The sequence below is a fragment of the Anopheles aquasalis genome, chromosome 2 (assembly GCF_943734665.1).
Source record: "Anopheles aquasalis chromosome 2, idAnoAquaMG_Q_19, whole genome shotgun sequence".
In the NCBI taxonomy this organism is placed as follows: domain Eukaryota; kingdom Metazoa; phylum Arthropoda; class Insecta; order Diptera; family Culicidae; genus Anopheles; species Anopheles aquasalis.
The window spans coordinates 16,667,501-16,682,500 of record NC_064877.1 but is presented as its reverse complement, the minus strand read 5'-3'; the positions used below and the strand labels follow the sequence as shown (position 1 = coordinate 16,682,500).

General features: G+C 48.7%; 2 protein-coding genes across 4 annotated transcripts in view; one reads left to right on the top strand and one right to left on the bottom strand.

The window, feature by feature from the left end:
- The window catches only part of LOC126572332 (galactokinase-like), a 24,720-nt gene that overhangs the window by 5,400 nt on the left and 4,320 nt on the right, over nt 1-15,000 (bottom strand). For 2 of the 3 annotated variants that reach the window (XM_050231557.1, XM_050231559.1), the window contains 4 exons: nt 6,912-7,095; nt 4,824-4,966; nt 190-363; nt 1-108 (listed from right to left, as the gene is read on the bottom strand). The exon at nt 1-108 is cut by the window's left edge and continues 21 nt beyond it. In XM_050231557.1, the coding sequence (XP_050087514.1) occupies nt 1-108; nt 190-363; nt 4,824-4,966; nt 6,912-7,095 (609 nt within the window). Of the gene's footprint in view, nt 109-189; nt 364-4,823; nt 4,967-6,911; nt 7,096-8,487; nt 8,573-15,000 lie in introns of those variants that run through there. The other variant, XM_050231558.1, reaches the window with a different exon arrangement.
- LOC126572331 (extracellular serine/threonine protein CG31145) overlaps nt 13,670-15,000 on the top strand; it is a 52,204-nt gene continuing 50,873 nt past the window's right edge. The window contains exon 1 of the mRNA XM_050231556.1: nt 13,670-14,459. The gene's annotated coding sequence lies outside the window, so the exon portion shown is untranslated. The remainder of the gene's footprint in view (nt 14,460-15,000) is intronic.

Genomic DNA, 15,000 nt, shown 5'->3' with positions numbered 1-15,000 from the left:
TGGTCAGCCCGGCCACCGATCGCAATCAGTTGATCCATGATGCCACAGGGAACATTGGCGAACGTGTGTTCCGCCCGCTGGCAAATCTTCGCACCATCCGCGGCACTCCTACGAACAACAAACAAACAATTGACCACCAATAAGCCAGGGAGAGGGAAATGGTGGGGAATCAGCATCTGCAGCACCTACCCACTACCAGCGCGCTGCCCAGTGAGCTGCTCGAGGAAGGTTAACGTCGACACTTCGAGCGCGGCCGAACTGGACAGTCCGCTACCGACCGGTACGTTGGTGTGGATGACCGCATCGAACCCGGGCACCGGTTGACGATAGTGGAACATCACGCCCTTCACGTAGTTCAACCATCTGTTGGGCGAGACAGAAAGAGAGAGAGAGAGAGAGAGAGAGCAGTTCGAGAAGAGAAGAGCATTAGAGAATAGGATGCACAATGCGATTACCCGTTTTTTTTTGTTTTTTCCTATTGCAAGGCTCCAACTGAGTGACTCGACAGGAGGTTCGAGGGGTTTTTGTTGAGAAGCGAAATCGAACTCATCATGAAATTGCCCCAAAAACCCTGCGCTGTGTGAGCTAACTCCCCCAAACAAAGGTCCTAACCGGTCAATCAACAACCAGCCCAGGAGATCGATCGCTCTGCAGCCCTTCATGTACGACCACGAAGCCGCGTTTGTTTTCAATTACATTTCGCAGCACCGGAAATTAGCGTTAGCTAACGCAACCCATGACGAGGCTCGAGGGAATTCAGTGGAAAAAAACGGCATCCAGAGATGAGTACGTGAATCCAACCAAACAAGTGCTGGTTCCACGGTCCACCTCCCATTCCAAAGGCCCATTCCTGGCACTGGTGGTCATCCGGGCAGATCAAACATCCTCTCACTCCCAGGCCAATTTACAATGATTATGTTTGCAAAAATGCCACGCCAGGTGGCAGGTGGATATTGATTACACAAAAGGCCACAAAAGGTGATAGAGCGCCACAGCCACACAGTGATCCCAGAGGCATCCCTGGTGTGCTGTGCAAATAAGCAGCCACATACCGATGACCGGCAGGGTGGAAATCCTCCATTCTACCCGGCTCCCGATGCCACAGTGGTTGAAGTTGGCTAATTATAAATGCAATTAACTCGAACCGCGGGCAAATTAGCGATCCACCAATCCAGCCAACAGTCGAAGGGGGGTGGGGGGAAATCATCCCGAAAATACAATCACCACCAGTAGCAGCAACATTTGTTGGCCCGGGGTACAGGTGGTTAGTGTTGTGGCCAGGCGAACGCGATGTGCCACATTGGTCAGTGATTGGGCGGATAAATACAAAGTAATGTGGCCTAACGAATGGGCTTTCCAAATACACCTGGTAATCACTAGCGCGAGAGAGGGCAGAATTTGGTGGATACTAACAATTGACAGCAGTTCCAATCGGGTACTGCACAGTATTTATGTTCTTCTACAGGATGACTGAAGATTGTTTTGATTTCAAAACCGTTACCTGGTAGCGGATATCGCTTGGACAACATTATTGCTTCACTCAGTTGAAGAGAAAAAAAAGGATTCTTAATAAGAAGTAATGTTTACTTTCTAAGGATATCAGATGTACTTTTGAAGATGTGCTGTTAATAGATAAACTGGCACTAGATGGCAGCAGATTAAAAACATCAAAGTATAAAATACAGGGTGCGCCAATGATTACAAGGATATTTCAAGAGTAATTCTTTCTAAATGTTTTCAATAACTTACTCGAAAAATGTACTAATTATTTTCTAAAAACTTTGCTGAATTTTGCAATCCAGCATCAAAGAAGCATAGGTACCACAAAAAAGTACATTTATTCCATCGACCAAAATCGAGTGATACAGGGTGCGCCATAAGGTAGTCGCCTATTTTAAAGTTGAATAACTCTGTCATTTTTCAGCCGATTAAAGAAAAAAAACCAGTTTTATTTAAGTTATTCTATGCCATTTATTGTGCCATACTCAAAATATGATTCGATCAAATGACCGTTTTTAGTCGGCATTAAAAAAGCGGCCCTTTTTCGGGCATTTTGCATTGTATTTAACAACATTTCGGGAGTTATTTTCGTAATTTTAGCACTAATATTTGCCTTAAGTTGTTTCCATAGCATTCGCTTTGTTGGCATAAACATTATTTTTCATAAAAGACTCACAAAAAAAAGTCCAGCGCCGTCATATGCGGCGCAGCATTCATTCACCATCCATTGCACGGCAGCAGTTTTCACTATTGACCGATTATTTTCTATGTAAAGTGTGACAATTTCAGTCCGCTCTTTTAACGTGAAGTGATCTATTCCTAAAATGACATAGACTGACGTTTCAGAAACTGGTCCTTTTGTCCAAATCCGTTGAAAAATGAGAGAGTTATTCAACTTTAAAATAAGAGACGAATATAATAATAGATCGATCGATGGCTGCTCCCATGAAACAATAAACCAAAAACATAAAATAAAGATCAAAAAGATACCCTATCCTTCATAGCGTATCATATCCGTCCAACAAATGATGTTGATGTGATCTAGGAAATCCCTCTCTACCGTGCCATAGACACTGACACTGATTGTTTCGTACACTCTAAAACAGGACTCATCATCGATCCTCCGAATGGTTCTTTGTCTGTCAAATACTCAATGGATGGCTGGATGGATGGATCATTGCATCACCATGGACACCACCGTGAGCCTACTTTGTACTTTCCTCTAATGCAACGCGTTTGGCAACTGCAACAGCATCAACAACCGCCCGGGGTGAGCATAATTTCCGCCATAATCTCCTCCTCGCAGGCACCTCGTGCACGCTCATCAATATTAACAAATAGCAGACAGCTCCACACAACACTACGCTACTACCTGATAATCTGTTTGCACAAAACGCTCGATAGCATGCAGACACCAGCATCCAGAGCCTCCAGACCTCGGATTTGGCTTGGATTACGGTGCAAAGAAGCAATCCCACCATGCTGCAGCAGGCCCAGCCAGCTTAATCATCGATAATCATCGATGCCACGCCATGGTAACACCTGCGTCTGATTGGCGGCGGATGTTGTTTTACGTTTTATTTCGAGTACACTAATTTGACAGCGCACCATCGAGTAGCCAGTGCACAACCAACCAGTGTGGCAGCATGCGTGGCCACGGCAATCTCATTCATGGATTACCGATAGCCCACCCAACCATCTGATCTGGTTCCGATTCCCAGCGCCCCAGCACATCTGTTGTGTTGTGTGCATGGGGTTTAATCAAATTTTATCTTGCTACTACACCCATGCACACATACGCGCGCACTCGGATGCTGGAACGACACATGATGACACATGTTTTTGCCGTAACGGGTCACTGAGATCCGGCGTGCCTCGTGGTCCAGAAATTAATCAATTTTCCGAATGTTTTGTTACACACCAGTTTACCGGTGCGGCGGGGTGTGTTTTTTTCCGGGGAATATCACGGCTTTCATTTAGAGGTCCTTCCATTAACCCCCTGGAAAAGACAGACGACAGTGAGACGCCGAGGAGAGGAAAAGGTATTCTCAAAACATTTCCTCACCCCTGAAAAAAAAAACTGCCGGGAAACGATAGCTAAGCAGCACAATAAACTCACTCGTAAGCACGTGAGAAGGTAAAAGAATGCGATTTTCCCAACCATTTCCTAGGGCCACCAAGAACTGTACCTGCACCAACGCGTCCCGAAACGAAATAAAGCGAAAACTTTGCATGAATTATGAATCCGGTGGTGGTGTCCTACTCCTGGTGCTGCTGGTACTGGAATGCACGTACGCTGTTCGCTATTCATTATGCGCGAGGAATTTTCCGCGAGTTTTGATGTCGTATTATTTAATTTAAATACATGAATATGAAAATGGACTACCGTGTGCGCGAGAGGCGTGTACGAGGCACCGGCCGCAGCAGCAGCAGCAGCAACAACAACCGGAACGGATGGAATTAAAGTAAAACAAACGCGGAAACAAACGCGGAAACACACATGCACACACCGCGGGGAACCAGGATCAACATGCTCTCCCAATGTGGCCTGTTGTACGGCAGCAAAAAGTGAACAAAAAAAAACGCACAGAAGAGGAAAGGCAGAAGAACTTGAAAAGCTCCTCCAACGCATCACACCAAATGGGAGCGTGGGAGAGGAACCTCATCGAACCGAACCGTGTCCGTCCGTTCGTCGACCATCCTCATCAGCACCAGTGGAAATGGATCTGCACGCCCGGATCCTAGAGGCTAGAGGAGACAAGATCGGCTGAGGAGAACGTTCTGTCGCGGTCGTGGCGCTGTTGTTGCCTCCTCCGGGTGCTGCAGTGCGCCAAATTCACACGCGAACGAACGGACATGATGTGTGCTGTGTGGCAACTGTTTGCTCGCGCCCCTGTCCATGCAATCGAGGAAGGAGAAAGAGGAGGAGGAGGAGGAGCACCACGAGTAGCAGAAGGTGTTTTGCATGCTTTATGTTTTGGTATCATTTTCAATGCAAACCAACCAACTGTTCCTCGTCGCGCCCGTGCTCTCTACCGCAGCATACCGATCTGTGATCCGTTTTTCGAGCGGGGGCGGGTGTGGTGATGGTAAATAATGCGTATGCGTATGATCGAACGGACCTCGTGGTGCCTGGCGGGAACGCGAACGCCCACTAGTCACACGCTGTGCGCGCCTGCAGCGCGTATGCAAATTATGGTCCTGTGTCCCGCAATCCCGTACCCAGGGGCCCGTGGTGGTGGTGGTGCTGGTTACCAACACTTCTAATTAATTAACTATCACGTGCCTGGTGAGCACGCGGCCTGGTGATGGTGTTGGCTTACTTGGGTGATCCCTTGGCGATGGCGCTACTGTCGAACTGGGCCCGCTTTGCGTCCTCCTGGATACCGTCGGAGCAGGTGACCACGTTGCAGCACGACTCGGTACCGTTCCGTCGGCCCACGATTACCGTGGCCATCTGCAGTGCCTGCGAGAGGAGTTGGCATTTGAGAGAAGGCAAATTAATGGCAGCAAACAATTAGGATCCCCCCCCCCCCGCCCCCACTGATGGTGCTGGTGGTCATTTGGTGCTGCTCGTGGTGGCGTTTGCGTTCCCCTTTGGCCGAAGGCAAGATCATCATTTTTGTTCCCGCTGAATCCGTGGATTGTGCTCTGTTTGATGGTAAAGATGGATGGGGATGGTCCGTTTCCCGGTGTTTTGGGGCTGTTAGCGCCGGATAAGAGTTCCGAAAAAAAAACCGGTTATGTAGTGCCTGATCATGCTTGTTATCAAGTATGTATTATACAACATTTTAAATGCCAGATTTCCTCTTCCGAAAATTGCTCAATTGGGATACCGTTTTTTTAACTCTTCCTTCGGCGAAGGTCGAGGCCAGTTGGTTCTTTAAAATTCCACAAAAAAAAACACTTGCCAATCAGAATCAGGTCCACTTCGAATTCCTCTTCCGCGCATAGAAGGGCAATATAATCGTTCTCGATTGCCTTCTCGTCCACTTCTCCGATAAAGAGGCGCCCGCTCGCCATAAAGCGCGCTCGGCTGTATCGGCATAAACCAACGTTTGGAAGAAGGGAAAAAAAACCTCGCAACTCCAGAGTCGACAAGTGTTTGCTCAGGCCCAACGGGGGGGGGGGGGGGGGGGGGAAGACGGAGTGAGGCCCACAACACTTCATCATCAGCCGCGCTGATGTAACGGACAAACAAGCTGTGCTGTGATGGTGCTGTGCTGCTGCTGTCTTGTTTCTTTCCCGCATTTTTTTTTCTGTTTTGTTGCTTTTCAGGCAGTATTCTCGCTTTCCCCTTGCCTGCGATCGAAAACTCTCCTCACCTCTGTGTAGAAAGAGCGGGCTTGATGGTATGTTTTATGGATTTGAATGGTGGCGTGTTGGTGGCGAGATACTAGTACACTCTCTGTGCACTCTCTCCCTCTCTCTCTGTACTGAGTGCGACGATGCGACGATAAAACGTTAAACAAGTGTTATTCTTTAATCAACGCCCGAGCAGCATAATAACGCCGATAAGTGCGAACCAAACCAGACTGATAACAGACTCGCGCCACGGGGGCCGACTGGGGTTGTCTGTTTCGATTGGCTGATAAATCGATTTCAATAGAGTCTCCTCATCGACGACGAGAACCAGTTTATGGGGTCATGGGATGTGTGATAAAAGTCGTTCGCTGGTTCGCTCGCAACGAACTCGAATCGCGTGTTGATGTCAAAGCGATGAACCGCTGATGTGGCTTTAATTTGATGTGGACCTGTTACAGCGATCCGGTCGGGTCCGATTATCTGTTCCACTCCCGAGTTTCATATCAACCAAAAAGTCATTTCCCACCGACAGACACTTTGTATCCAATCACCGTTCGCCGTTCGGGCGTCCGGTTCCAGTTATCACAAGCCAATCACTCTGCGGCTAATTACATCTGAGCCGAACCGGTTGACGATTTGAATTAACTGAATCACTCTCTCTCTCTCTTGCCCCTCTTGCCCCTTTTCTCTTGTCCATGTAATTGGAGCAATAGCGTCAGCATCTGAATCCTGGCAGCAAATGCGAACGGAATGAAATCCTTTCCGGTAACCTCCCCCCCCGTCGGGACCGTCACGTGTTGGGGTTCGCTTGCCAACGATTTGAAATGAATTCGATAGTAACGTCGGGCGTCGGTGACATCGGTCATCAGGAGCAGCACCATCAGCATGATCATCATCATCATCAGCAGCAGAAAACCAACCAGTGCACCAGGTGTACCTTTTGCACCTCATGTTTTGTGGCTGGAATCTCCTCCCGCTGGGATGATGTTAAACAGGATGCTCACCTCGGACCACAAACCATGTCTTTTGGGCCTTCCCAGGGGGGCTGGACCGGGAAAAATCCGTGCACACCATGCAGACCACACCAGCCACCCTCGCATACTTACCATCGGCAGGACGAAGCCATCGTTGTAGTCGACATGCTCCCCGATTAGGTTGACCCGGCCCGGTGCACAGGCGGCCACGTCCGGATCGGTGCCGAACGTGTTGCGGAACGTTTCGATTGATGTTTTAACAACCTCATCAAAACTAATTACCCTGGACAGCATTTCGACGCCTTCTTCCGGGTTCCTGGAACAAGGGGGGGAACGGGAGAACGGGAGGGGGCTTATGAGCAATGGCCGCCAGAACAAATTGGTAGAAATTACACGCCCGGAACCCCCTAATCGTGTGCACATTCGGAAGCAGAATGTAGGAAATGGATTGCAATTTGAGTAGTTAAAGAGAAAGAATGAACGGGATGAATCCTCCAGCCTCCCCAGGGGGGCTCCAACGAACCGCTGGATCACCAAATTGAAGCAAATTAAGTTACATCCAATCAACATTGAAATTAACATAACCTCCAAGAACCGTAGCAACGGTTTCAGCAGCTACTAGGACGAATGCGAATTTAGAATCGAATGATTGACAGCTCTGTTTACGCCGTGCGCGATAAGCAATCGAATTATTGACCTGCTCTAATCATCGTGCCGCTCTGCCCCTCACGGGAATGCACTTCACTAAATGGGTAGCATTCAGTTTTTTTCTTTTTATGAGCAATTCTTTCCATTGTTCTTTTTTTCCCGTCTGATTGATTCGAAACAATATCTATATAGCGCCGAGCATGTGAAAGGACCGCAACTGGAGTGCAAACTAATTGACAAAATGGCTGTCAAATGCTGTCAGCCGGGCTACAGACGCCGGTGACCCCCGCCGGGGAGAGCGATGATTTAATTTGCATTTGCAGTTGACCACAACAGACCGGCAATCAGTGTTGATATGTTTTTCAATTAACGGAATCGCAGGGTGCAGACTGCGAGAGTGAGAAAAAATGTTGTGGGAAAAAGAACCGCAAAGTCGGTTGGTTATCCCTTCCCTCGCGGGGGGGCGAGTGCTACCTTTCACCTGATATGGCGCACAATCAAACACAATTAGGTAACTACATCACAACGTTTCTGCATTCGTCCGCTTCTCCCCTGTTGCCATTATGTCATATTATCATCAGCAGAAGTGTATCATCTGGCGAGGGAGATGATAGAGAATGGAAACTAGGGCAAAGTCATACGGATTGTGATTGATCACTTTATGGTCCTGGCAGAGGTATTTATGATCTCATTCTCATGGGAGTCGTTTGGTATGTTATAAACAGTCAGTTCTGCTCGTAAATTGTTTGAAATTATAGCAATTTCTATGTTCTCTTTAGGAAGATATATTCACCTTTTTCACAATACTATTTGCAACACATAACTGAGTAATTGTTGCTCGAAGTCACGTACTTGCTTAGTCACGTACTCACGTTGCTATTTGCAATTCTTGATATCACAAATGATATTTTTAAAAACAGAAAAGAAACAACAAACCTCTGCAACTACAACTACAAAACTTAACACAACGTTCCATTGGCTAGTAAAGCGATCCATAAATCCCATTATTGAGCCAGTCTCTAGTATCCCATCCTACTCGTTACCCCCTTAGTGTACCTACATTTTGTTCGATTTGGATTAATTTCACTAAACAATCTTCAACTCTTTCACCAAGCACTGCACCAATGTTGACATCCAGTCCACGAATGACAGCAGCTTCGCTCATTCAATCTCTTGCTCTTTCGTCGTGCGCGTGGGGACAACAACATGCAATTGGGCCGCTTTATCGTAAGAGGACAAGTACATATGAGCAGAAGTGATAAGCTTACGCCGGTTATTAGCCACTAGCCGGTACAACCTGCTGCAGCTGTTTGCGTGTACGAGATGCTCGACCCGTTGGCACGGCACCAACACACCAGCATGCAGATTCCGAAACCGTACGACTATCACCGGGAAAGCATTGTATTCAGTTGAATAATTTGAACAGAAATATTGATTTTTTTTCATGGAAAAACTGCATCGAACACGTGGTCAAGTGAAGGGCATTCCGGTGAGTGTTTAGCAAGCTTCGACTTATCTGATTTAATCAACAGTCCTCGTTTATAAAGTAGTTATCACAACGATTAACAAGATACACTAATAAAACATTAACTGATAAGATAATATAATTCACACTTTACTGTTTTTTTTTAGAAATATATAAATCCACACATTTCCTGCCTTGGGTGTAAAAAATTTCCCTCTCTCGCTCACTCTCTCTTTCTCTTGGCGAAGCTTACGAAAAGCTTATGCTGCGTTAGCATAACTACAGGGGTAAAAGTTAAAAAAGAGAAGAAAAACACAACTACAAGATTTACAACCACATTAATTATTTATGGACGAAATAGCCAAACAAAATTGTGTTTTTCACCTCAGAATACCCATCGCACTGCCCCATATCCGGACCTTGCCTCATTTTAAGCCTGCGGCTCCTGTACATTTCCCGTTCGCGATTATGCAAACCCTCTCGAGATTATTTAAACTTCGACTCCCACAACGATAAGTTTGTGAGATTGTTTTTCCCCTAAGAAACACTCTTTGTGCCGCCCTTTAATGATTCCCCATTGAATAATCCCCCCGTGGAGGGATAAGGTCCTGCTAGAGGAACTTTATTTTTGTTGATCATGAAGCATAGAAGCCGAAGACAAACCAGCGTCGTAATTTGCAAACGCGCCACCACTTTTTATGGGAGCCTTTTTCACATCCTCGTCAGCCACAGCGCAGCATCTTGAATCCACAATTATCGATAATTGGTTGTCAGGGGATTTCAGGAGCCAAAAGTAACGCGCTTTGTCATCTGTTTCTGTGCTGTGCTAATACTACCGCTGGCAACCGATGCTTGCTACGATGCTCGCTCGCTCGTTCGCTTGTTGATTTCTCGCCTGGCACCGAGCGTCATCTCCAGAAGCATCACCGGATCGATCCGGCGACCTTCTAAATTGTTTTTAGCCCCGCATCGTAAGCCCTGTAAGCCCCATTCCTGAACCACAAACGTCCCAGAGAGCCCTTTTCGCTTCCCCCGTACGTTTCCATGCGAACTGGGGAAATTGTTCCAATTATTCGCATATTTAGTGTTCAATTTGTGAACGGTCGGTCGGTTGGTCTGTTGGTTTGTCGGCTGCCTACGCGGTGTGAAGACAAAGCGACCGTCGAGGTGAAAGCGAACAAATGCAAAATCATCGCGTAATGACACAAACATTTCACAAACAAAATGACCCCAAAGGCACACTGCCAAGCCCTAGAGAGTGGGAGGGTGTAAGGTGGGCAAGTGATTGCCAACTGTTGCCAGGAGGGCCAAACGCCGGGGGCGGAATCGTCAATTACAGTGCCCTTTGCTCCTCGGAGTCCCGGGACCATTCGAATGTTACCAATTTTCCCTTCGCGCGTGGCGTGCCAGTTTCCCATTCGCCAAATGGCAAATGACGATCGGAATCCTATTAGAACCATTCTGCTCAGTTGCCGTTGGCAAGCTTTCCTTCCCGGAATCAACCAGGGGTCGGTGGGAGGCACAGCTTGCCCGTGGCGTTCCGATGCGTCTTGGCGTTCGGCCGTCGAGACACAACATAATGATTCAAGAACGCGACCGGTTGCACGGATATTCAATCACGACGAACGCTTGATTCCGCTCTTAACGGAACGGAAGCAACGCAAAAATAGAACGCGCTGTCCTTCGCGAACCTTTCCGGAGATCCACCCGGTGCCCGATTTTTCCTTTTCTTACCCTCTCTATCTCTCTCTCTCCCTCGCGGATGTTGTTGCCGGGAACCGCGAAGTGAAGAACAGACTAATCCTCCCTGGGACGTCCGGACAGCACCACCACCAAAGGGGCACCGAAAAAAAAAACGAAGAGAAAAGGGCACCACCACCCTCCCAGACCACCATCCCCTGTGTGCCGTTCGTTTTGTGCGTCGTTGTCGTCGTCGTAAATCCTGTAATTTATATTCAATTTCATTTTCCACAATTTTGGACAGCACGTGGATGGCCATCCATTTTACTTTTCCTTTCCCGCGATGTTGTTGATGTTGTTGGTGCCTTGTTATGGTATGCGTTGCTTTTGGTCCTCAAGCGTCACTTTGGTTACGCGGGTTACGGCGAGCGACGCACACTGTCCCCAAAGTGCGGGCCAAATATTGGAAGAAAGCACGAAAGCAAGTTCGCTGGCAGTTCGCTTAGCGGCCCTTCGAAGGAACACAAAATGATTTATTTATTTTCCGTGCGATCCTTGACGCGCTACCTTGCCAACACTCGACGCGCAGTGCGAAGAAAGGTAACGGGTAGTCGGTATGGGACTTGCGCGACTGGATGGTCCACTACCACTCTTTCATTGGCAACACTCTTACTCCGAGGAATTCACGGTAGTAGGCCGCATCCATCTCCCGGGTGATGACACATAATTGACAATATGCGACAAGGCGAAACTCGGTTCCGATCTGGGTTTCTGAGCATATGAAATGCCTTCAAAAAGACTTATTACTTATTACTCAACGGTTCTGTTCCTTGCAGTATGTCAACCAGTAAATGTTCCACTTCACGTGAATTATCGCGACCAGTGACGTTGCGTTTGTTTATGTGTCTCTTTGTTTCGTTTGGTGCGTGGCGTAGTCTTTTCCGCGAATCACATCTTCTTATCATGCGCCAGAGCGTCAAGTGTCTGGAAGTTCTACATCTCGCGAGATGAAGTTATTTACACGACAGACAAGAATAGCCAACAGACGGCTGGCATGGCATGGCAAGGCATCAGGCATACCGATACGATGGTTAGCTCCATGATAATTGCTCTATTTGCGGTAGGATTGCCCTAGAACATAAACTTTATCTCTTCGTCGTTGTTCAAGGGTAGCCTGTCGAGTGGCTAAGTAGATACGGAGAGTGTGGAGAAGATTAGCAACGCTACAATTCCCCTGTAGTGTTGGTTTGTGGATCATTTTCTTAACTGAGACTACTGACTACTTCAGTTCCTCTAGCGGTTACTTCTGATATTTATCGAGATAACTCTCTATGAAGCGATGCAATAACTCCTGGATTGAACATCCTGCTACCGAATGACCTCTTCACGAAGAACTATTCTCTCGGAACTCATCAATCCTAGAACCGTTCGCTACCGTCAACGGCTATCATCGAGGCACGCGATACCGTTCAAGAATGTGCAACAACTTCCGAACAACCGATTCACTCCAAACGGGTAAAACCGGTACCGGCAAATCGTAGTAACCGTGACTGTAGCGCCTTCCTCCGAACGTCACGACCACGAGTACACTCCCAATGCCAATGCCAACGTGTTGGCAAAAGCGGCCTAGCAAGTCACACCCCGGGCCACTACGCCACTACTCATTCGATCTGCACAGTGCAGTAACGCGGAACCCGGTCTAAAGCCGATTATGGACAGTGACTACGGCAGCGGGCCACACCCGGTATCCCCCTCCCCCCGCTACGGGCGCAATCGCGCGCCCACTTTCCTGTACGAGTTGCACACTTTCTCAAGGGCACACTGGCAACCGTCGACCGAAACCAGTTGTGGCGTGAGTGGACGCGGTCCACCATGCCGGTGAGCCGGCTTTTCCACGCGTTGTAACGCTCAACAACAACACTGCGAAAGGCACGTGTCCATCACGATCGGCGACGATGGCGTAGTCGCGTAGTCTCCATTGGACCCCTGGCTGCTCGCGTTTGTTTACCTTTTCGGTGAACACCAGTGCCATCAGCTCACAATTTGTCAGCCTTTCGCCTTTGACCTGTCAACCTGGAACGCGACGGTTGATGAGCGCTGCGCCGATAAGATGCTTTCGAGAAGGACTTCCGTGTCCTTTCTCGCAGGCAAGCGGATTAATTGAAGGCACGATAACAGCAGAAATGGCTCGTCATCGCCCGGGGATGGCGTTTTCGGTGTTGGAATCTCTTCCCAATTACATCATTGGTCATGGTCAATGGTCTTGTAACGTCCGGCAATCTATCGTCCCCCGCTGGAATTTTCTGTGGAGCAAGGAAACGCGGACACGCGTTCCGTGTGTCCGTTGGCACGATCCGTGATTAGCATGGAACGAATCCACTTTACATGCCTGTTCCCATTCTGGCTCCAAAGCCGATTGGTTGCGCGTGACTTTGACACGATCTGGCGTACGTACGAGTGGCCACTTCAGATTCGTCATCTCCAGCGGATGTGTCATGTTAGTCGAACTTTTAGTTTGAAACATCCCTTTTGCGTCGCAGTTTCGACAAACATCTCCAGTGGTGAATCGAACCGAAACGCCGTGGGCTCATCACACGGTGGTCACAGATGCATTCCGGCAACCTTCCTCTCATTAATTACCCCTTTTTTGTAATGTTTCCCAACAGCACTATGATCTCCTGAGCCATCGGTTTTATCGCGATCGAGAGGTGTTAGCGCCAGTGCATTCCGCGGTTCCGAGGTCTATTGTTGCAATCGCCAGACGGCACCACAGACGACGGTGTCACGGATATGTGATGTGGAACGGCACAGATCGAGCAATAGAGTGTGCGCGCCTGCTCGCTCGCGATCGCGGTTTCAATTGTGAACCTGAACCCCACACGAGGCTTAACGCAAGGCCCCGCCAGAGTTCGTGGCCCGATTGGCGAGCGGTTGCATTACGCCGCACGATCACACACCAAGCTCGCAGCGTACGTGTGTCCGTGTGCTGTGCAATGTTTGCGTGAATCTTCACGCGATCGTGTACTGACCGCAATGCGCGATACGATGCTGACTGACCGCATCAGCGTCGGCGACACAATCCTTCAGTATCCGCCGTAGTAGCAGCAGCAGCAGCAGCAGCGGTATCGGGATTTGTCCGCTTCTCAAAGCGATCTCAATCCGCGTGCACAAGTGACATTCCATTTGCGAACGCTTCAATTCAAGCGAGAGAATTGTGAGAAGTTTTCGCCATGGAAATACCATTACCCTCCGGCGTGTGGCGTGATGGGATGGGATCGTCATCGCGATCGTAATCGTTTAGCTGTTCACACCTTGTGTACGGTGCGAAACTTTTGCAGTGCGTTGCGGTGAAGTGCACAAGTGTAGAGCGTGAAGTGAAACATAGTTTCCGATGCATCGAGCCCAACTCCCAAGCCTCCGGATTCTCTCCGGAACAACAGCAGACCGCTTGGTCTCCGGTATCCCGAAGCGGTGTTTCGTTAATTGAATTCTTCTTCTTTGGCGAAGCGCATCGCTCACTGAGAAGGTGTTGAGTTGTGGCGCTTCCCCGCCGGAACATTCATTAGATCTCTTCATCACATTCACCGGCGATTGCGATCGACTACCAGCACCATCACCACGAGCTTGTGCGTACGTGTGAACGACGTCCAGCCACCGACACTTTCAAAACAAACGAACGGATCTGAAGCAGAAGAGAGCGCTGAGGAGTGATAGTCACATCAGCAACGAGGTAGTCCCCTTTGTAGAACTTATCTTCAAGACGCTCATCGAGTGGGAGTTTTACTGCCCACGCCGGCTGCTGCTGCTAACTGGAGACTGGCAACTAATCGCTCTCCCCTTCCTACGTTCCCGTGCATCGCTATGCAGAGGGCAGCAACGGCTCTCGGGTGAGTATCGACTTTGGAACGCATTAGAACGCGGTGCAAGGGCTTTGCCGTGGGGTCTCGAGCACGAGGGCCGATGAAGGATGCACCATTGCATCATATGCCGAACCGCAACCGTGATGATCATCGCATTGCATCGGAAGGAAGGAAGTGACCGTTAGCGAGAGATACACAGAAAGAGAGAAAGAGGGGGTAGAGCGCACCACGAGGCACCTGCACGGTCGGCCTCATAAAGTATTTTAAACTATGCAGCGATTACCGAGGGTGGCTCTTTAGGGGAACGGATGGCGAGGTGGTAATTGTGCCGCACCTACCAAGCGCACTAGCGCCCAGTAATTTTGTTTTTAGAATTCATCAACAGTTCTAATCGCTTTCAGGGTCCCCTTTGTCGGGCGTCCCCTAGCTACGCCAAATCTTCTCACCATTAGTCACAAGAACAGCCATTCTATTCTGGGTGACGCCAACACAACGCAAGAGAAAGCCTCTTCTCCTCGTGGCGGCAGCCACGGTTAATCAATTCTGGCGTGTGTAAATGACTGTTCGC